Genomic DNA, 23,290 nt, shown 5'->3' on the forward strand with positions numbered 1-23,290 from the left:
TAAGTAGTCAGGAGCAAGCAATGAACAAAAATGGAAAATGTCCAAGTATAAACAAACTATCTTCTTGTTAGACAGTACATATATCTCTGAAGGAATGTTTGCAGAAAATCTGTGTTTTCAGAAGTGAAAGACAGATTGGTGAACATACTGTGAGATGCATTTGCATTAGTAGAGATTCATAGCTATTAGGCAATGGAGAAGTCATTAGCATTAATTGAGTAATCTGGGAATTGTCAAAATTTATTGTATGTGTGAATGTGGTTGAATCATGAAACAGAATTAACACCATTCTTTCAAAATTGTACTTTCCCTCCTTATTTTCATGAGAGGCTTGAGCATTATATACACTTACACTTCTAATCAAGCTTTAAGTTGAGAGAGAGAGAGAGAGAGAGAGAGAGAGAGAGAGAGAGAGAGAGAGAGAGAGAGAGAGAGAGAAACTAAAATGATTAAGGGGCTGGAGAAACTCTCCCATGGGAAAAAGCAGCTGAGGCTTTTAGTTTAGGAAATGAGTGAAAGTGGCACGTGAGTGCGCAATTTCAATTCATGTGTGGTGTGGAGCAGTGGACAGAGAAAACTCTCCCCACTTTTCTCATAGTACTAGGACTTGGGGGCATCCAAAGAACATGAATTGTTAGAAAATTCAGGACAGACAAACAGGAAGTGGGTCTTCATAAAACACAGTTTAACTATGGATTTCTCTCCTGTAGTGATGATCTTTAAAAAGTTAGACAAGATAAGGCTATAAATGGCTGTGTGCTGCCTCTAACATCTGAGGAAGTATGCCCCGGAATGCTACTTGTATAGAAACACGGGGGGGGGGGGCAGTGCTTGTGGGTTTCCCATAGGCTTCTGGGCACCATAAGAATGGATGCTGGGCTAGAAGGGCTTCTGTCTGATCCAGCATCCCTCTCTTCATATTATTAACATGTTTGCAATGCATGCACAGTTTCAAAGAAAAAAGGCTGAGGCCAGGAACTCTGTACATAGGAGTTTATTTAGATGCCACAAGTTTTAAATCACTCCCTTTTACATCCCAAACCACTGCATCATTTCCTTCAGTTGAATTACCATTGGGGTTTACAACATGATTTACAAAATGGATTAATGATGCGATTTACAAATGTCCTTTGTGGATCCTATAAAACACAACTTTATAATACTATCATTAAAACAATGAAAATCAACACATAGGGGATGCTAAAAAGGGGGCAACTGATAGAAAGAAAAGAGAAACTCTGAGCTGGCATGGAGTCCCATACAAATAGGGCCTTCTTTGTTGTCTTCAGGGGGCATGAAGGAATTCTCGGACATTAGAGGAAAACAAAAGCAGGGCCTGTACCATTAACCACTGACCCACCTGTGTACCAGAAAAACTGGCCTGAAGGGTTTATTTTTATGTTGGATGCTAAAAAGTATACTGTGATAGAGCATGAATGTGTTGTCATATTCATTTTTTAAAAAAATCCATTCCTATAATAGGCTTCAAAAAGTTCACATGACTGCAGACCTTCCATACTGTTCTGTGATTATAATTATAATGTATAATTATATTGTGCTCTGTGCACAATATAATGCAGAGCAATGTCCACTATTCTTTTCAAAATCAGTTTTACAGTTCTTGATTAAAACAGTTGTTCCACAAATGTCATGTGTACTTGCTAAGCTTGCCACCAGACTCTCGTTCTGGCCAAGCAGTTAGATATAAACAATAAAAATAAAGAGTACCCTGCACAGCAAAAGCAGAATGAGAACAATAAGCACCTCAGTTCTAAGTTCTAGGAGTGCAGGAGCGTTTGTATGTCCCTCCCCCCTCTGCTTAGCAAGTATAGTGAAAAGCAAACAAGGTTGGTTTTTGTTTTTGGTAGATCAATAAACAAGCAAACAAACCTATCCTGTTGTTGCACTCAAAGATTCAAAGATCAAGGTCAACATTGTATGCAACTAGCCTATCTGGAAGTGGGGGGTTTTACCTCCCCAATTCCCACTCAGCAGTCTGGTGTACCTGCTATGCTGTGGGAGGCAATCTATGCATGGGAACCAGTTGGATAGGACTGAATCTATTGAAGTTTTAAGCTGAGACAAATTTTGCTTTAGTGCTATCGACATCTTAGCCTTGCAAAATCAAAGCAGCTACCTATCATTCAAACTTAACCTTTGTGCACATTTCAAAGTTTTAATTACAATTCTGCTTAAGTTTAGGATTTTAAACAGCGTTTTACAGATGGCTAACTTAATAAATTAGATCTTTTTTTGAATGTCAGAAGATGTGGGGAATGAGGACAAGGTTGTTTGGTGACTATATTACATTTAATGAAAACTGGAACGTGTAGTGGCCCACCTTTCTTCCAAGGCTAGCATACTGCCAAGGTGATGTATGCTGAAATTATAGTTAAATGCAGTGACATTTACACTGTTCCTTGTAAGCTGTAACACAGTACAAATAGAGATGAACTTGTTCGTTATGGCATACATAATGGAGGATGGCAGACTTTATTATGCTAAAGCAACTACATGGGGGAGAGATTATAAACATATACCAATTTAACAGATATCAAAATCTCACCCATTCACTTAAAATCTAGAAGTGTAAAGCCCTTTGATTGCTTTATTGAATGCTGCACAACCCTAACTGAATTACACCCACATCCAATATTTGTTGTTTGACTTGTAAACTACAACATTCTGCTAAGCCTAATGTTGATAAATGCCATGGTTTTCTGGGTACGTTCTGGAGCACTACTGATGAAAACTGTGCCATCCTTTCTTTCCCCCTCCACACAGGAATTTTGCTGTTAGCTCTTTTGTCTGCAAAAAAATATGCTTTTTGCCACTTCATTAAACTTGTGACATTATCCCTTTTTATATATTTGTGTGTTTCTTTCATAAAGATAGGCTGAGGTTTGATTACTTCCAGCATGTACAAGTCAAATGTACCTTGGAATGTTTTACAATGTTTGACAGCTATGAAATATAAGTACTATGCAATTTGACTGTACATACATACATATTTTCATAAATACATCAGACAGGGACCTCAGAACTAAATAGGCAATAGTATGGGACGAAACCACAACAGGCAGCCTTATTTTGTAGGACCTTGATCTAACCTAAAATAAAATGGGAGTTTCCATAATGTTGGTTTTGTACACAAAGTAAACAAATCAATACATTGTATTTTACCGATGAAATAATTTCAATGCATTTGCAAATGATTTGACAGGAAAAGGGTGTAATTTACAACACTCAAAACTTTTTAACAACCATTGATTTATATGTATTGTACTGTAAAAGTCACCCGAGAGAAGCCTAGCAAGGTTGAGCATGTAGTGGTAGGTCCCAAAGGCAACTCCCAAATATCTTCCTTAGGCGGAGACTTTGGTAATTGTCTATTGTTTAAAACTCCCATCTCTTACAACTGCATTCATTTTGCAAGTGGGAAGTTGCATCCGTTTGCCTCGCGATAGGAATAGTCCCAGCTTTATACTTCAGTTATTGTGAAGACATTCTAAATCCACAGAGCAACACACATTTCCATTCTGTGAGGAGAGAGACAACAAAGAAAATAAAATGCATTAATGCAATTAGCACAACCAGTGAATATGGCTATTATGACATGGGCTCTAAAAACATAGACTCAGGAAATGAACATTTTGCAATTCAGTCCCCCAAAGATGAGACACCCAAGACTTCTTTTTATCGTCAAGAGTCCTGCTTTGTGCGTTTACCAAGGGCTAGTGCTGCAGTAATATAGTGGAGGGATGGCAGAACTTCTCCATCACATAGATGGGGTTGCACACTCTGTAGGAACAGGTGTGTAGTTTGAGGGGTGCAACACCATCTCTGTTACTGAAGACTCAGGTGAGGAGGACCTATTATTAGCTTGTGCAGGTATGTCAGCTACGCCCTTTCCTGGACAGAGATCACTTAGTCACTGTGATTCATGTGTTGATAACCTCACGGTTGGACTACTGTAGTGTTCTCTATGTAGGGCTTGCCTTGAGATTGGGCTAGAAGCTGCAACTAGTACAGAATGCTATGGCCATATTAACAGCTGTGGTGAGGGAACTGCAGTGGCTGCCAATCAGCAGCCATGCATTCAAGGTCTTCTTGTTAACATACAACTTGGGACTAGGTTACCTGAAAGACCACCTGCTCCGGTCTAGACCTGAAAGTTACTTAGATCATCTCAGGAAATTCTACCTGTGGCACTGTATCCTGCATCATAGGGTATGTTTTTCTATGGCCTGTTTCATTGGCTTGTTGGGGGTTTTGTTCTTGATTTAATGATATATATTTTAGACAATATACCGCTAAGATTTTTTTAAAAAACATTAACCAGTTTATAAATGGTGCTCAATAAATAGATCGCGTGACTCATATGCAAAATCTAATTCCACAAAGGGTCTGTTCACATTATTACCCTTCAAAAAAGGGTGGGAGGGGGGAACAGATCACATGAAGTGAACTTCTGCACAAGCAGCCATTTACATAGAGCTGCTTCACTTAAACTGGAGGCTATTTGCATGATGGGAAGACTCATGCCATTCTATAGACTGGCCCATGATAATGTATAAAGTTGACTATTCTAAGGAGGGTGGATGATTTATTTTGATGCCCAAAAATGTTGATTCAGATTTTGTTGGCTAGATGGCAACAATTTCCTTTTAAGCTTAGTAAATTAAGAGCAGCTATACAGAATCTTCCTATACTACTTCCTCCAACTCTCTTCTTTGTTTAGAGATAGCTTACAGCATTTTCTTGGCATGAGTACTAATATATCTATGTTTCAAAGAAAAATAATAATATTTCCTGAGAGATTATTCTTTCTCACATGTGCAGCCTCTTAGCTGTTCTCTGATGGAGAATGGGAATTGTTAATTTTCTCAGGCTAAATGGTCAGTTCCAAAAAGTCTCGTTTTAGTAAGGTTTGCTTACTTCCAACTAGTTGGATTCATTCCACTAAACATATTCTTAGACACATTCTTGTGAAATTGAATTACTACTCTGAAAGCTTAGCAAATCAAAAGCTTGGCATTCTAACATAGGAATACTGAAGTGGTTCAAAGAGAAGTAGGTAACTCCTCCCCCCCCCCCCCGGTTAAGAATCAGTGCAGTTTTAACCTTGTCTATTCAGCTGTAAGTGCTACCAAATGCCATGGGGCTTACTCCCAGGTAAGTGGGATTAGGCTTTCAGCCTAGGACACTTGCCCCCTAGTTACTATTGATCGGGATAGCCTCTTGTGCACACTGAACCATTTGAACCAGTGGGATTATATCTGTATATCTAGAGTTTTGAATTATGGAATGGTCTTGTTTGGCACTTCTTGTGGTGAGGTACAGTCACAATAATTTTCAGGAATCATTGGGGTTAAAGGGAACTGCTTCATATTGGTGTTTAGATAACTAAGAGCTACAACTATAGCTGGAATTCACAAGCTACAGATTCTTAATGACTTAACTGATGTGTACATTTGGTCTGCAGTCATGGAGCTACTTATATCTATTCATCATGTTGAGTTTGATTTTATTAAGCTTGTTCAGGTAACTTGGGACAGTATGTTTTGTTAAGAAGTAACTAACAAAGATGCCTCTTGAAGTGTCTGATATACAGAGCAGCTTCCTGCCTGCTTTCACCAGGTGCATGGAACTCTTAATCCACATGGCAAACAGAGCAAATTCAATACCATACTAATCCTATCTCTGCTGCCATATGATTTGAGTCTGTGACATCTGAACCTCAGAGATACACAAATGGAAGCAACTATATTCCCCTGTCACAGCTCAGTGCAATGCCTCGGAGAAAGAGCCCCAAGGGCAAGAAAGCAAATCAAATGAATTAAAGCTCAAATACTCCAGCCATGGCTTATTGCTGCACTGTGCATGAGAAAATGGCGAAGAATACCCAGTTACAGTATTTTATACAGCATTTCATAAAACAGCATTTGGTACTTTCAGTGATCTAGAAAGGATCAAAGGAAAGCAATTCCCTCCAGGAGGATGGTGTAAAAAGAACAAGAAATCATTATTTGATTAACATGCATTGCTCAAGTGCTGCATGTTAGTCACTGTAAAAAGTTACTATTTTGGTACACTTTCATTTTCTTCTCATTTTAAATAAAAAGCATAACCTTGGATGATAACGGATGCTAATTGCACTAAGTGCATTACAGTATTTCTGAGAGCTAAAGTGGATGAAGTGATACACAAGAGGTTATTTCAAGATTTCTCAAAAGGATGTCCTTTTGGTAGCAATTACATTCACAGTGAAATTTTCTTGCCCTGAACTATAATGGCTTTAGAAAGGTGTGTATAGGACAATGCCACAGAACTAGTGACAGACATCACAACAATATGAGGCCTGGAGCTCTTGCAAGCCGTTGACATTAATCTTTTGGAGGAGTGGAGGGCTTCTTTAAGTGGGTGAGGACTTTCCGGGTTTTATGTGCCAACAGGTGGTGAGTTGGGGAGGTTTCCTGTATCTATTGGGAAGCACTGCTAGAATAAATAGAGTGTTGGGCTAGGACCTGGGAGATCAGATCTTACTCAGCCATGAAGGTCATTGGGTGACCTTACGCCGCAGCCTAACCTACTTCATAGGGCTGTGTGAATAAAATGGGGAGAAGGAAAACCATGTATGCCACTTTAAGGAAATGGAAGGAAGTTGAAATATAAATAAATAATATAAATAAATGTGGCAGGAACTCCCCCCCACACCCTCAAAAAAGTATCCTGGACCACCTCTAATAGTGAATTTTGAGTAATTCTAGATTCTATTGGCAGTGATTATGACTATAGTGACAATTCTGAAACCTCACAACTTCAAATGGGCCATTTCTTCACTAATCTAAAATGTGTGGCTTGAGGGTTGTCGTCTCCATTGTTTAATATTCCATTTTTATTCATTCCACCATGAATAGTGAATTATACTCCAGAAAGTTTATAAAACCAAGCTACAAAATAGGATTTGTGTTCCTCATGATTTTCCTGCTTTAGAGAATAAATGTGTATTTCTACCCTTTACCTTCAATTTTTGCTTGTATCTGTAAGGAAATAGAGCAAGAAGCAAAAGGGATTCAAAATGAATGCAACATAAATATATTGCGCCCTGCAATTGGTATTACTGTAAGTGCCTTGCTAACAGGCAGGTTATTTTTGAAAATACATATTTATAAATGTCCAAAATGTTTACTAGTTATTAGCATCACTATTCTACATGCATATTAAGAATACCTGCAGGGCTTTAAGAGAGACTATTTTAAAGCTGTAGAAGAAGCCTACTGAATATTTCTGGTCCTATCTCCCTGGATAATATTCACACAATTACCATTACACAAATTGCATAATTTTTGTTACTGCATTCTCATTCTTCCGTTGCAGCTCACTGCTGTCAGTGGCAGCTAAAAGCAAACTTCCTAGGGAAAGAGTCTGACTCCTACACACAAATTCTGTGCACCGTCCTCCCCTCCTCCACCTTTTGCTATCAAATACCTTGCATTTGCAAGTTGTACAAGGAGACCCAAGCATTGTCCATACAGAGCCACTGAGTCGTGCTATTCCATAGCCATCTTGACAAGTTTTTCTGATATCGTAGGTTATGTTATCAGCCAAACAAGGATCACTGACACAACGAGGGCAACATTCGCCTTCTGATATTGCTGTGAAGTCACAGGTGAGAGTGGGGCATGCAAGCGGCCAACAATCTACTTCACCTTCCTGTGAAAACAGAGAGAGACCCACAGTAAGTTACATCAAACTATGAAACAAAACACCAATAGCAACTATTTATTTGATCAACTTTTACTGTTAGGCTTGAGTCATTACCTAAAACTGGGTTGGGGAACCTCCCCCCCCCGATGCTGCTGGAATAGGACTCCCCTTATTCCATTATTAGCCATAATAGCTGAGGCTGGTGGGAGTTGGGGTACCTCAGTATCTCAAAGGGCACAAGTTCTCCATTCCTGACTGAAATTCACTTACAAAATAGGCATATTCTGATCTGGCAGTAGTCTAAACAGTGCAGTGCTGCTGGGCATCACATTTACAGCAGGTTAAGGACCAGGCACACATCTCTGATGGATAAATGCAGACCTCCAACTAGGGATGTGGATATGACATGCTGCTGCACAGTTGTGCCTTGGGAGAAAAACGGAATCCGTTCCGGAAGTCCATTCAACTTCCAAAGCGTCCATTCAACTTCCAAAGGACTTCCAAATCACTGCTTCTGATTGGTTGCAGGAAGCTCCTGCAGCTAATCAGAAGCCGAGGAAGCCCAGTCTCAGAAGCCGAGGAAGCCCAGACACGCATTCGGGTTCCAAAACATCTGAGTTCCAGGGCGTTCGACAACCAAGGTACGACAGTATATGAGACTCATTTGCTGAACTAGGTGATATGATAATATAGAGCTTCTGAATGAAAAGCCACAAATGGTTGAATTCTGAAGCACATTTTTGTCTTGATTTCATAGCCCTGTTATGCAGATGTGCATCTTCAGCACAAATTGCTTGCTGGTTTCCCACAGGCACCTGGTTGGCCACTGTGAGAACAGGATGCTGGCCAAGTTTGGCCATTGGCCTGATCCAGCAGGTTCTTCTTATGTTCTTTAAGCAATCTATGAGGCTATGTAAATTCATTTTAACAAAAGGAAACCATTATCACATCAGTACGGTACTCCAGTACTGCCACTAGCTATTGACAGTGTTTAGGCTAAATGCTATGTAGTAGTTTACAAACACTAAGAGATAATGGCACAGTAGTTAACTCATCCAGAAATCATATGATAACTGACACCTCAGGATACAATGATAAATAATTGATTGCATTACTCTGCAGCATTTGCAACCAAAAATGCCATGAAATTCAGATTAGACAGAGTCACTGGTGAGAAAGGTAAGGTGATTCAACCTATTCTGGACGGGGTTGCACTCCTCTTGGAGGAACAGGAACATTTATTATTATTATTTCAGAAGTCTTTTAAAGTCGTAACACCTAATTTTTTTGCTGCCAGTTTAAACATGTAGCATATTGTGCATTTGCTACTGTTAGGATTTTGTTTTGCTTTTAAGTTTAGATTCATTATAGGTTCTTTGTCCTAAAGAAGTCCAGGAGCTTTATTTTGAATAAGCAAACATGGAATCACACTGTCAAGTTCTCACAACACGAAGTATGGAGATCCCCCCCCCACACCCAGTACTGCATTCCTGTGGTATCAGGATCTGATAAACTGTATTAGGCAACATACACATTATACCTTTAAAGCACTTTCCCCCTTTCAAAGAATTATGGGCACTGTAGTTTGTTAAAGGTTTCTCTGTGAAAGGTAAACTATAGTTCCTAAAATGTGCTTTGCTTGTGACGTCCACTGGAAGTTTTAACATTCTTTAGTTACTTATTCTGTGCATCACCACTTGTTTTTGAAGCTCCGAAGTCACTGTAGTGAATCTATGTGGCACTGAAAAGCCCTGTTCTTTGGACTCTGGTAATTTCCACCCCTCCAACCATTTCCAAGCATTATATTACTACTACTACTACTACTACTACTACTACTACTACTACTACTACAAAGCATGTATATAGTCCTTTACAGAGTTGATATTGTAGTATTTAAAAAATAATAATTTTATTGATTTTCTTTTCTCATAACAAATATCCAATATCATTATTAAACATTCATTTTCCAGTTTCCCCCCTCCCTGTTGACTTCCCTCAGCTTCCATTTCTGGTTTATTGCATCAAATGATACAATTCTATGTTATCACATTGTTATATTTCTTGTTCTCTGTTTATTTAAATCCTGCCAGCGAGTCCATATTTTTTGTTGTTTCTGCAGATATATTGTAAAAGGTTCCAATATCACAATAGTGATTTTGATATAACATAGTATTAGTAATCTTTACAATTGCTTTGGGTAGTATTATTTCCATATTACACGAGGAAGACTGCAGAGGGATGGGTTGCCAAAAGCAGCAGAACGAATTGACAGCAGAGGCAAGATTTCCTGTAGTGATTTCCTTGTTCACAGTTAGCTGCTGCACTACACAGATTTTGAAACTGAGAAGCCACATTTTCTAGCCTTAATTTCTAATTACTGATAATGACTTATTGGGAGAATCTCCATCCCTCTGCTGACATAGGGATTACATATGGGTAGTCATCCAGTCTCTCCTTAAAAGCCTCTAATGAAGAAGGGTCCACTAACTAAGAATGTTGAATTCAGTTGTTCCCCCAAACAAATATTTGGAGTTCCTGGTTGAGGCTTTTCAGCCTAAGAATGGGTATGAGCAGCACACATTTGCATGGATATATGTTTGTGCAATCATCCCTAGGAAGCCCCAGCTGGATCAGGGCATGGTAACTGAAGTAGACAGCAAAGCCCTCTCACAGTTTTCAATTTAGAAATACAGCTATCTGTTTTCTCAATAAAACCTGCTATTACCTCCAAACTTGTTTCAGCAGCAATAGGCATTTTCTTTTTAAAACTGGCAGGCTTTCCTGGACAATTTGGTATGCAAATGTCACCCTAGGCTAAAGTAAAATACAGCTCTGCTTCTTATAGTCTTAACATGTATGTATTCTGTAAGGTGAAGAGATCAATCCTTTGAGTGCATAAATCTTGATGGTCTTTAATTCATGATGACCCCTCTAACCTCTACCTTTATGAAAGTTCAGAATAATACGTTGCAGAGGAAAAGACACAAAATAAAGCTGATGGAAGCTTTACATTTTTCCTCATTCCCAGACCAAAATGGTGACCATTGTAATGCCTTTGAAGAAGCTGCATTTATGTTGAAGAAGTAAGTCAAATAAGCACTTTTAAAAAACTTGCTATTTTTAATGGGAAAATGTGATAGATTTCATCACCATTTAGCCATAACTTCAGATCATGCTATGCACCTTCAAATATATGTACAGTGGTACTTGGTTCTCCGTTGACGAATGTTTCGGAACCCGAATGCCGAAAACACGGAAGTAAATGCTTCCGCTGCGTGTTTCTTAATTGAATTTTCAGACAGCCCTTTGCGCCTTGGTTTTCGAATGTTTCAGAACTCGAACGGTCTTCCAGAACTGATTACATTCGAGAACCAGTTACCACTGTATAGAGCTTTCCGTACTGTATTTTGTGTCATGAGAAAAGAAGAATGTTAACAGTATGCATTTTTTATTTTCCAGTATGGTGTGTTCATCAATCTTTTACTGCTCTTGCATCTCTTAAGAAAAATATTTTATTGGCTTCCATACCAGACAACGGCACTGTTGACAGCTGTATGTCCAATTGTCTCCACTTCGGTACAGCTTGTGCCCATTCTGATCTAAGCATTGACTGGTGACTCTGGTATCACATTCTGGGCAGCAGAAAAAATCAACGCTGGGATTCTGACAATCACACGTAGTTCGTCGACAAAATATTTTGCCATCCTGTCAAGAAACAATAATCATTAGTATTAAGTGTTTCTAAATAAGGGATAGATAAAATTGGGGCAATTCCTAGCAATGTGTGTTAGCAATTTGCATTTTATAGTTTTACTCATTATACTGTACAGTTCACAAATACAAGTGATTGGGAAGCTCAATAGTCTCCAGAAACTCATACCATACTCATTGTTCTATAACAGGCAAGAGGTGACACAGTTATTATAAAAAAGTATCTTCTCTAGCAATTCTCATAGTTCTGCTTGTGAATGAGGTTGCACAGACTCTTGCATAAATGGAAGAACACCTCTGGATTTAGTTTCACTTTTGCCTTCCAAATATGATGGAGCACCTTTGGAAACAATCCTAAATTTAGTGTTTGTATGTATTGCAATGATATTTATTCAAAGAAGCAAGAATATTTGTTCATAAACATTAATGTACTTTTCTTTGATTTCAACTGATGCATTAGCAGTAAACACCCAAGTAAGAAATTTGTATTGGACTCAGTGCCATGTGGACTTAAAGAGTGAAAACTGGCAAGGATTCTGATGGCAACTGTTCTATGATGGCATCAACTGTTGGGTGAAATGCAGTGTATGTTGCTCCACTTACAGACAACATCGTATCCATTGGTGGAATGGGGAGGAAGCAATATCAGCAACTCTTCTTCCCATCCCTCCGTCCCCTAAATATGCTCCAGCAGACCTCTCAGCTGTAAACTACCGGTACCTCCCTCTACTTTCTATTGATGACTTTCACCAGTGACACACATTGACGATCCAGATTCACATTGATCCTGGTTCTGGGATGCCTTAAATAAATAATATGAGTATTCCCACAGACTTCAAAGACAATATTATTTCTGTTCCAAGGAGGGGCCAAAAATGTATCAAGCAGCACCTAGTTTCTACATTTTTCCTGCTTTCAGTTTTCTAGCCAATATTGGGGTTTTTGTTTTATTTTGGTTAGTTTAAAGGTAAAGGGACCCCTGACCATTAGGTCCAGTCGTGGACGACTCTGGGGTTGCGGCACTCATCTCGCTTTATTGGCCGAGGGAGCCAACATACAGTTTCTGGGTCATGTGGCCAGCATGACTAAGCCGCTTTGACGAACCAGAGCAGCGCACAGAAACACCGCTTACCTTCCCGCCGGAGCAGTATATCTACTTGCACTTTGACGTGCTTTCAAACTGCTAGGTTGGCAGGATCAGGGACCAAGCAATGGGAGCTCACCCCGTCGTGGGGATTCGAACTGCCAACCTGATCGGCAAGCCCTAGGCTCTGTGGTTTAACCCACAGCGCCACCCGCGTTCCTTGTCTGATAACATTTATAATATGCTAAACTAACCAAATTGAGGTTTGGATACTCTTTCCACTTATACAAGAAATAAATATGCTCTCAAATTTCATATTTGGAAGCTATGAAGCTATGGGTGAATGGACAAGTTCTCAACTTTACCACTTTTTTCCGCCCAAATGAACACTTTAAACCATTGCCCTTGCAAATATTTTCTTGGGTGCATTCTGAATGAATAAATTTTTCTATTAGTCACATAATGAGTATCATGAAGCCACAATTTTCTTCCCAAATTTTTGAATAGTCATGTAATTGTAGAGATAATATTTTCAATAATTTTTGGCTGAACAGGTGGCACCATTAATTTAACAAAAATGCATTACACTGCAAAACCAGGCCTGTCAGAGGAATTTAATACAGCAAGTTAATGGAGGAACCTATCATCCTTTCACCTTCAGTTATATCTAGTTAAAGTTGTTGAACTGTAAGTCAAGCTGTAAAAAAAACCAACAGAGGAAGTAGTAGGAGACTATGTCACCATATCTAACAACCCAGCACAATCTCACATTCCTTTCTCGCTGAAATCAGGATGTAAAAGTGCTTCACTCTAGATTGGCTCATGTTCTCCAACTGATTTTTGAAAAAGTTTTTATTTATACCTCTCGGAAATGAAGCTTTAATACCACAACTGCTAAATATTTACTCCTTGCATAGGATCCTGCACATTTCAGAGGCCACAGATTAAATTACAGTCCTTGTGATAATGAGAGCATCTATATTGTTTTAATATGTAAAAATGAAAGTATGTGTTGGCTTGATGGAAAAGGGAAAATGAGTTTATTCAAATTGTAGGGATGATAATTATAGGAATTGTGCTGGAAACTCTACCTGTTATTATAGGTGAATAAATAATTTCAATGCTTTTACATGCATTGCATTGAACTGAAATCTAGAATACTAATGAATTATTTTAAATTAGGTGGTGGGTTTTTCATTTGCTGAACGGTTAATTCAAGCAAAAACAAACAAAATAACCCACCCAACTGCTTTTAAGAATAGGGCTTTCAGTGGATTAGTCTATTCAGTGGCTGGCTTGCAGGGGTCCCAACAGCATATAACAGATCTGTTTCTTCAGGCATCGTAGCAGGAATGACTTGCCCAGTGGGGCAGAGTGACAGCAGTAGCCTCTGGCACCAATGCGCTATTGTTAACCAAGGAAGGGGGGGGGGCAAAGTGGTAGTAAGATTTGGGCTGCACAGGCACCCTAGTGCAATGAACCTAATGCTCCTACTGGCGTGCCTCTGCAGCCTCAAACTCACATCACTGCTCCCTATGTAAGCAGCTAGGAGGACACTGCTGCCATAAGGCTCTGCGTGACAAGAGGATTCTGCACAGTTATTACAAAGGCTCCTCGGCTGCTGCTTCAGCCTTGCCACCTGCCCTCCTTTTCCCACCTACTCATAGGCAATACTATCTCTCAAAGTTGTGCTTCCTACAGTAGGGTGAAGAAAAGAGACAGGTAGACCCGAGAAGCAGCTGGCACAGCAGCTGCTGAGACTCACTGTGCTGCTGAACTTCTGAAGAGACAACCATTATCTCCAGGTGAGAATACAGTAACTTTGCAGTTCAAATGTGAAAATGTACATCAGTTATCAGTGGCATAGTAAAGCTACATTGTCACACAGCTACTTCACCCTGAGCTCAAACGTTGCCCATGTTTCAAAGAGCAAGAATGCTGGTTTTAATGTATGAAAGAAGCTTACACCCAGTGCTTTTTTCTGGGGGTACTCAAGCATATGCAGTACACACACCTTTTCTTCTAGAAGAAAAGCACTGCATACACCAGTGCAGAGTTCAGCATCACTCAAGTTTTGCAATGATTCATTAGTGATAATGAAATTAAATTACTCAAATTAAATATGTAGTGCAACCTAATCCATATACTTGCTGTAACTGGTATTTGGACTTAATTAGAATTTCATTTTTCCAACACAGTTTTCAGTATCATTGGAATTATTATGCCTCTCATAGTATTCTATGTTTTGTATACAGACCTGTTCACTTTGCACTCTACAGAGAGCAATTTGACCCCAATATTTCAGTGTCACAAATATGTAGCCTTTTCCACTGCACAAAGTCTCTTGTTGCTTTGGAGTGTCAAATATCCATCTCTTAAAATAACCTCAGCAATTTCTAAATAATTCTTCCACTAGTCTCTTTTCAACTGATAAAATAGGAATGAAAAACAAACCGCAATGACCAACATCACTATGACCACTACCAAACACCAGTACTCCTGTAATTCAATTAATTACACCAAGAGAAGTTACAAAATGAATGTCATTTGAGCCCAGTGATAAGAAAGCAGCTAATACTTTGGAATAATCAGAGATTTAGATAAAGGAAAAACTGGTGGTGAATTTATGTAACAGGTTATTTTAAAAGTTAGATAAATAATAGAATTGTAGAATTGGAACGGGTCCCAAGGGACATCTAGTCCAACCCCCTACAATGCAGGAATCTCAACCAAAGCATCCATGATAGCTGGCCAGTCAACCTCTGCTTAGAAACCTCCAAGGAAGGAGAGTCCAGAACTTTCCAAATGAGTTTTCTGGTTTAAAATCATTCGGGGGTTTCCCGCCAAAAATGGGAGGGTTGACAGCTATTGCCCAATTCAATATAATGCAAGCTACTATGTCTAATGGGGCCATAATAAAGAGGTGCAGGCATGATAAATTACAGTGGTAGAAGGAAGACAACCTCCCATATTTCCACCCTTGAATTGACTTGGAAAGCTTTTCCTGGTTTGGCAGGAGGAGGGGAGAACCTCAAATAATTTCCAAGTGAATCCAAAGCAAATTTTCAAAAGTTCACCCATCTCGAGTTCGTGGTGTAGACATTGTACTCCATAATCTGTAGTGTTTCAGGCATAGCTAGCACTAGGATATGTCTTTTCCAGGATGCTTAACAGACGTATGAAGGACACAGGTGCCTAAGAATGATAAATCCCGGAATCCCCGGCACATGATGCACTGCATTAAAGACACTAAGAGAGGGGAAGGAACAAAGGCCTCAAGAGAGGTCCTCCCATTACCACAACTGCCTGATGTGTTGAAAAAGACAGACAAGGTATTAGGGCGGAGATTCACAGGTAGGAGTGTGAGGGAATGTTTAGACTCTTGTTCTGCTGCATATGTCATAGGGCCAGAATTGCAACTGGGTTCAGAAAACTGGGTTTAGATGGTATGTTTCTAAATATTTGGAGTGGAATCCAAATTTCTGTTATATTAAAGGAAGAGTTTTTGATGCAGTGGATACCACAGCTAACAGAAGGGAGGGAATTTTGGCTGATTCCTGCTTTGCCCCCTTCAGCAATCTTGGCCCTCTGAAAATCTGCTCCTGAGGGCCGGGGAACACCTCAGAACTGCCTAGATTAGAAGGTGATATGGGAGGCTACAGAGCGAAGGAAGAGTCTGAATATTACCTTTCCTGCTTTCCATCAGCAGAGGTCTGCATCAGACCAAAGACTCTTCTGCAAATGGAAGGGCTCCTTCCATTTGCATATTGTGCAACAGTTATTTTTTGTACACAAAGGTAAAATATACAGTGGCCAAGCAAGTTTGTTGAGTTCCACTTTGAATCAAGCAGATGAAAATATGTACATCACTATTTAAATCATGTTTTCACCCACACACTGTCTATCTTGGGAATCTCTTTTCAGGGAACACTAGCTTCCATACTACCAAGTCAGAAAAGCTGTTTTATTCGAGAGGGTGGGGGCAGAAAGAAAACAGGATTAAAGACAACACAGCTCCGCCAATGCTGTTATAATTCGCTTAAGGCTTGAGGGATGTACTCTGAGAAAGCAGAGAAAATCTACTTCAGGCTACTTTGGGTAATGAATGCACTCAACTAATTAAGCTGTTAGAATTTTAATGTTTTAGCAAATTTTGCCCTCATTCATAGGAACAAATACCAGTATGTTTAGAGATGAAATATTATGTCTGGTGGATTGCTGCAGTAATCCCTTCCTCACTTATCTGTGAATTATTATTATTATTTTTTAAAAAAGGTGTCTTTACATGATCCAAACCTGGGCACATTATGCCAGAATTAGATATCATTGGCCATGGGGTGGACGATCTAATTCCACATTCACATATGAAGCAGTGTTGGACAATTAGGATTTTGTTAGCTATTTCAGTGAGCTAAGAGTACATTCAACAGAACATTTTATGGAAAGATGTTTTATTTTATGTGAAAGGTACCAGACTCTGTTTCAATTAAGGCACTGTAGAAAAATCCATACATAATTTACTAGAGCCAGTTATTAGAGAATATTAAAATAACTTTTAATAAATAGTCCTGACTAACTAGCAATAAACTGTATTAAGACCCATAAACAATATATGCTGGCCTTAGCATAGTCATATTATACCTTCACTAGGACTTGGAATGCTCAGAAGAGTTGAAATGCTCCCACCAAATGATGATATTGTAGCTCTTTATGGTATTAATATCCCTATTTTGTTCCTCAAAAGATAACATTCTCAAGAACTACTTCCGGACTGTGAAGCAGTCCTTCTGGAGACGTGCACACAAGTTGAGGTAATTTTAATATGTTTTAGTATTTTGACTTTTGTATGTTTTAAAGTATGGTTAATTTTTTTTCTTGATTTTACAGTTTTTTCTTTTGTAAACCACTTTGAAGTTTTCAAGTGGTGTATAAATTTTATGAAATAAATAAGTTTACTGAGCCATTTTTGCCACCAGCAGTTCCTTTTGCAAGAATGCAAGGTTCTTTTTAAATTTTCAGGTAATGCTTTAGGAAAGAGGAAAATTAAGTCTTTTAAAAAACCATATTTTGCATGCATGATTGCATCATAAATATTGTTAAAATGTTGCTTGAGGATCGGGTCATATTATCCCCAGTGTTCCAAACTACAATACAACAGGAGAGTAGTGCTTCTGTTGCAAATATTGCTGATACAAATATTCCAAGTAAATTTCATATTTCACAAATTCACTACATTTGACATTTAGAGTCTCAAACATAATTCGCTATGAGGGCTAATGTAGCACAATTGTGAACTAGGAAATTCCCAGTCCAAATTCTCTTATCTGCAACAAGCTCACTAGGTGATTTTAGTGATTATAATAATGATTTACCTTACAGGGTTTTTGGATTCCTGCAACAATGCCCTGAATGCTAATGAACTATAAATGCTGTGTGTGTTGCTGTCACCATACAAACCTCTGGTGGTGAGGACATTTTTGTTTGAAAGGTATAAGTGAAAAGTATGAATGAAGGCTATCATACAGGGAAACGCTTCCCTTAAATGTAATTTTTAGCATCCAGCAGTGTTCATCTTTTCAGTCACCTACAACTGTCCCAGGGCACTGAAGTTTCTCCTCACAGTTTCATAAATAGAAGAGTTGTATAGACCAGGATAAGTTTACTTCTTGTTTTCTCATACCAGTTTTGGATGGATGCAAACCTGCATGCTAGAGTGAATTTGCTTTTTTTAAAAAAAATTTAGGAACCAAGAAAAGATTAATTCAGATTACAACTCTCCAGGGGGAGCCCAGGTGATTTTGGAAGAATTCAGCCTGCAATCTGACATGGATTCAGTTCTTTTAAAATGGGTTTCTTATTTTAAAAAAATATGCAAGGAAAAGAAGAAATTAGATTATTAAAAAGAGTTTTAAAAAATCAAACGGGAACTTACCTTACAAGAGCAAACAGAACACCTGTCTTTCTTCAGTGTCCATACCTGGCCATTCCGTTTCAAGCCTCCTTCATGTGTGCAGTCACCAGTGCAGGATGGTCCAGATGGACAGAGGCAATCAAATCCTCCTGCCAGGTTCACACAGGCGGAGTCATTCCAGCAAGTGTGAGTCCTCAAGGCACATTCGTCAATATCTGCACAATACAGAAGAGTTTGTTGGGCTTCAGCAAGTTGTGTGATCCACAGTTTTTTGGGAACATCAAGTAGTTACTTGAGACTGGATTTGTAGGCCTGCTTTGCTAAGAGGATATATACTTTCTACACCTACATTCTTAAAATGATTTTTTTAAAGGTTATTTCTTAGTTGAATCATAACCAAGTAAAAGAAATAAGAAACAACTTTTAGAAACCTCTGTTCTTGCATTATTATAACTCTTCCTACATGCTTAATGGTTAAGAGACTGTGCGCCTCTCGAAGCCGTAAAACAATGATGGTTGTCTTTTTTTTTTTTTAAAAGAATAACGGAAGGGGACCAGTATATATATATATATATATACAGAGTAGAAGTAAATTGCTCCTGGTAGCAGGCTATTCTTGGATTTCTACAGGAAAATGAAGTAGTAAGGCTATAAACTTTTGCATGAACAAATACACTTCCATGCTAACAGCAGTCATAGGGTTTACCCACGTTAGAAACAGAGCATGAAAAAATAAAAGCCAGACATATAGTCTGGAGGAAAGGGAAAGTTCCATGAATAAACCTTCAGGCAATTTGGCCTTAAGTGTGTTGGTTTAAAAAAAAGGTTATATTATTTTATCACAAGTAATCTAATTTCAGAGACTTCTTTCCTCCAATGCTATACTGCTGACACAAGGAAACCACTCGCATGAGCAATTAAATATGCCTACTTGGTCTCTTACGTGCTTTACTCCCCCAATGCTATACTGTTCATATGTAAGAAAAACAGCTAAGATAATATATGAACCAGTTCCTATTACAGATGAAATAAAACACCTGTCTTTAGCAGAAATAAGACAGTCCTCTCAAGCTGAAATTTAGGTTAGTAGCAATAAATGTGAAACAGAGAAAATCCACCTCATATTTCTTGGGTAGAAGAAGCACTTATTCTAACCCCAAAGGAATCCAGAGCAAAATGTACTTCTAATGTCTCTCTATTCTGGGCTTGTATTCAAGTGGCATGGACAAATGAGTGTGGATCTAATTACAGAGCATTAGCAAAGTAGCACTTGCTCTCTAGACAAGAGTCACTCACAATAATAATTCTACAACAACAGCCCTGTTTACAACTTTCAGAGTTAGTGTGCTTTGTAGGCCAATTGAGGAAATCAGCAGAGACGCTATTGCCTCTTTATATGATAAGAACTCATGAAGTTGAAAAGATTTTCAGTTCAGGGATCATCCAGTCATTCATACACACACATTTTAGCTGAGGAAGTGCAAACTACACCAACAATGGAGAAGCATAATAAGCATAAAAAGAAGATACAGCAATATATTTAACTGAAAGCTGCATAGAAGACAGAATTGTGACCCTACCTGTAGGTTAAAAAAGAGCCTTTGAGGATGGGGGATTCAGAAGCTCAACAATATCACTTACATTGTGTTCTTTTTTTAGCTCACAATTTATTTTGTCTTAGATTGCAGTCATATCGTCCCTGAGACCCTAGGACCCATCAGATCTCCCTAAGGGAGGAGGAGAGAAAAGTCCACCTTTGGAGAGGGAGGTGTTGAAGGTTGTGGAAAGGTTCCTGCAGAAGGTTCCTTTCCAACAATGAACAGCGAAAAGGATGTTTTCACAAGGGATGTTCCAGGCAAGGTTGCAGATCTGTTCTAAACTGGCATAATTTATTCCACTCCTATTAATTTTTTTTGTGAGGGAAAAGTTTCTCAGAAACAAAGAAACCCCCAGAAACAAGAAAAAATAGCAACAGCCACTTAGAAAATAGGAAAGCACCGTCCCACCTTCTGCCCTATCTGGAAGGACATAGGAAAAGGAAGTTAGTCCCCCTTTGTTCCCCTCTGTCTACCCTTTTGGATTGTCCTATTTGTTTCACTGGAGCTCAATGAGCAGCTCAAAAGTTTGCATGTAGACATTTAAGCAGCAAACAAAAATTATTGGTTCATTTCTTCTTAGAGATGTGGCAATGTTAATTAAATACCGCAGAAAAACGGCAAAACATATGAGCCCCATTTGCACAAATTATTTTTAGCTACAATGCTAATGGCACAATTAGACTTCCTATTCTGTATATTATATTTATATTACATATATTATACTATATGGGACACGGGTGGCGCTGTGGGTTAAACCACAGAGCCTAGGGCTTGCTGATCAGAAGGTCGGCAGTTCGAATCCCCGTGACAGGGTGAGCTCCCATTGATCGGTCCCTGCTCCTGCCAACCTAGCAGTTCAAAAGCACGTCAAAGTGCACGTAGGTAAATAGGTACCACTCCAGTGGGAAGGTAAACAGTGTTTCCATGCGCTGCTCTGGTTCACCAGAAGCGGCTTAGTCATGCTGGCCACATGACCCAGAAGCTGTACGCCAGCTCCCTCGGCCAATAAAGCGAGATGAGCGCCGCAACCCCAGGGTCGTCCATGACTGGACCTAATGGTCAGGGGTCCCTTTACATTTTTATATATATTATATGAAAAATGATCTTACCATATAGTAGCATAGCAAAAGATTTTCTTTAGATTTAAAAGATTACATGCAGTATGAAATGTGCAATTTACAACACAAGTGGCAAGCAGCGATTCTATGGTCCATTAGAATGTTGTTGAATATATCAATTGTGCACTCCAGGCATCAATAATAGGGTTACTCCTTCACTGCAAGCTCCTTAAGTGCTTCTCCCTTAATTATGTTTCATGTCCCTCCCCCGCTGCCAGAAAAGAAAAAGAGCCACAAGGGAAGGTCTATTTCTGGTTGGGAAAGGACAGGAAGAAAAAGGGTTAAAAAGCCTCTCTGTGTCTAGTTTTCTGTTTAAATGCAACCTCCCCCCAGGCTGCACACACATATACATCACAATGCTCTGCTTAATGCCTAGTTTGAGTCTCAGTTTACCACAATGTTCCCATTAGACAGTTCTCCTTCCCTAGAAGACCTCTCTTGCAATGATAATTTAGCTGCTTCATTCTGACAAAATAAATAGCCATAATGTGACCATCTTCAAGGACTATTACTGTGCATATTATTTATTAGGTTTTTTCCTTGATTTTCCATGTAATAAGGAATGCTACAGTACTTGAAAGGAGAACTATAGGTAATGAAAAGGTGGCCTGGTACCTTCAAACCAAATACCATGCACTGTGTGCCAGCTGCAAGAGAATCATAAAAAGGAAAGCTATATACTAGTAATAAAACTAAGGCCATGAATAAATTGATAGAGAAGTAATTGTTTTAATGGGAAAATACAAACTAGTTAACTTTCTTTTCATTGTTTCTCTTTTCAGTAGGCTTTCACTTACACTTCTGTTAAAAATGTTTGGGTGTTTTTGCATTCAAAAGATGCAAAATAATGTTTTCCTTTGCTATGTTAAGGTTTCATTCTACACCATGTGTAACATATGAATCGGGGCTAAAGAATAGATTAGAGGCATAGATTTTACAGTTCAAAACAAAAAGAATTTCACAGATGAGCATGGGGCCATATTGCCAACGAAGTTCCATGTAATTGCTTTACTTGCAACACAGACTCTAATTCTACTTCCGTGCAATTTAACAGATTTATGAGAAGCCAGATGTTGGCAATTATGGAAACCAACATTATTCATATTCTCAGTACAACAGACCTGTTTGCACTGCAAAACCCAACGTAATCTATTATACATATAACCAAAGGAGAAGAGGCATCCTATTTACATACCCCCAAATACTTCATGCTGAGAGCTCATAAACAGCACTGCCAAAAACTGCAAACCTTGCCAATGAACAAATAATAAAGCGAAAAGCCCAACACCTTGTCATAACTCCGTTTAGGACCCTAATGCAAATTATAGACTATTATGTTATTGTGTTTGTTATTTAATATTGGCCAGTAATCAAAATATAAGGCTCAAAAAATTGGCATCCATTCCAAGTTCAACTACTAAACAAGGCAAATATTATAAACCTATACATGTACATCTGCATTATTAGTTAGCTTCATGACACAATTTAAGGAGCTAGTTTTGAAGCAGAAAGTCCCAAACCAACTGGGTCTGTTCTACTTGAGGATTTTCTTGCCTATGAGCCTTTTCTTGATTCCTTATAGTCTCACCCTTCCATTGTAGTCCCTTAAATGGGGCCCTGCTTTTAATCCTTCTCCATTTAGAGACACCAACATGTTAAGGATCCCCAACATCACCACGAAGCTTGGTCATTTACCCCATAATGCAAGTTAAGTAATGCATTCCCCTTGCTCCTGACAGGAGCCAGTAACCAGAGGCAAGCTTGCCTTGCTGCTGAAGTGGAAATGAAGGTTTTAAAATATGCTCAAATGCATCATTCCCTATCAGAATCATGGGAACTGTAGTTGACCCTAATCTCCTCCTCCTCCTCCTCAAACTGGCGGAGTGATTGCATTTGTGAGCCATTTGAAGGATCACTTTACTTGTGATTCCCAGAAACTGGTGTTCAGAGATATACTGGTTACAGGTAGGTAGCCGTGTTGGTCTGGATCGAAGTAAAATAAAAAAATTCCTTCAGTAGCACCTTAAAGACCAACTAAGTTTTTATTTTGGTATGAGCTTTCGTGTGCATGCACACTTCTTCAGATACAGTGAAATGGAAGTTTCCAGGCACTTATGTAGAGAAGGGGTGGGGAGGGGTGGGGATGGGGAGGGGGGAT

The 23,290-nt window shown here is 39.0% G+C and overlaps 1 protein-coding gene and 2 long non-coding RNA genes across 6 annotated transcripts in view; 2 read left to right on the top strand and 1 right to left on the bottom strand.

The window, feature by feature from the left end:
• LOC148687627 (uncharacterized) overlaps positions 1–16,179 on the top strand; it is a 46,168-nt gene extending 29,989 nt beyond the window's left edge. The window contains exons 3-6 of one of the 2 annotated variants that reach the window (XR_015949684.1): positions 7,595–7,741; positions 10,739–10,793; positions 14,207–14,310; positions 16,081–16,179. This is a non-coding gene — a long non-coding RNA (uncharacterized LOC148687627). The remainder of the gene's footprint in view (positions 1–7,594; positions 7,742–10,738; positions 10,794–14,206; positions 14,311–16,080) is intronic. The other variant, XR_015949683.1, reaches the window with a different exon arrangement.
• NELL1 (neural EGFL like 1) overlaps positions 978–23,290 on the bottom strand; it is a 376,722-nt gene continuing 354,409 nt past the window's right edge. For 2 of the 3 annotated variants that reach the window (XM_060275202.2, XM_035117428.3), the window contains 4 exons: positions 18,438–18,631; positions 11,239–11,415; positions 7,492–7,716; positions 979–3,539 (listed from right to left, as the gene is read on the bottom strand). In XM_060275202.2, coding sequence (XP_060131185.1) covers positions 3,489–3,539; positions 7,492–7,716; positions 11,239–11,415; positions 18,438–18,631 — 647 coding nt within the window. In that variant the 3' untranslated portion in view covers positions 979–3,488. Of the gene's footprint in view, positions 3,540–7,491; positions 7,717–11,238; positions 11,416–18,437; positions 18,632–23,290 lie in introns of all 3 variants that reach the window. The other variant, XM_035117446.3, reaches the window with a different exon arrangement.
• On the top strand, positions 16,182–18,415 carry LOC148687628 (uncharacterized). Its single transcript, XR_015949689.1, has 3 exons — positions 16,182–16,302; positions 17,250–17,316; positions 18,249–18,415. It is a non-coding gene; the product is annotated as an uncharacterized LOC148687628 (long non-coding RNA).

This window comes from Zootoca vivipara, chromosome 1 (genome assembly GCF_965207765.1).
Source record: "Zootoca vivipara chromosome 1, rZooViv2.hap1.1, whole genome shotgun sequence".
Taxonomy (NCBI): Eukaryota; Metazoa; Chordata; class Lepidosauria; order Squamata; family Lacertidae; genus Zootoca; species Zootoca vivipara.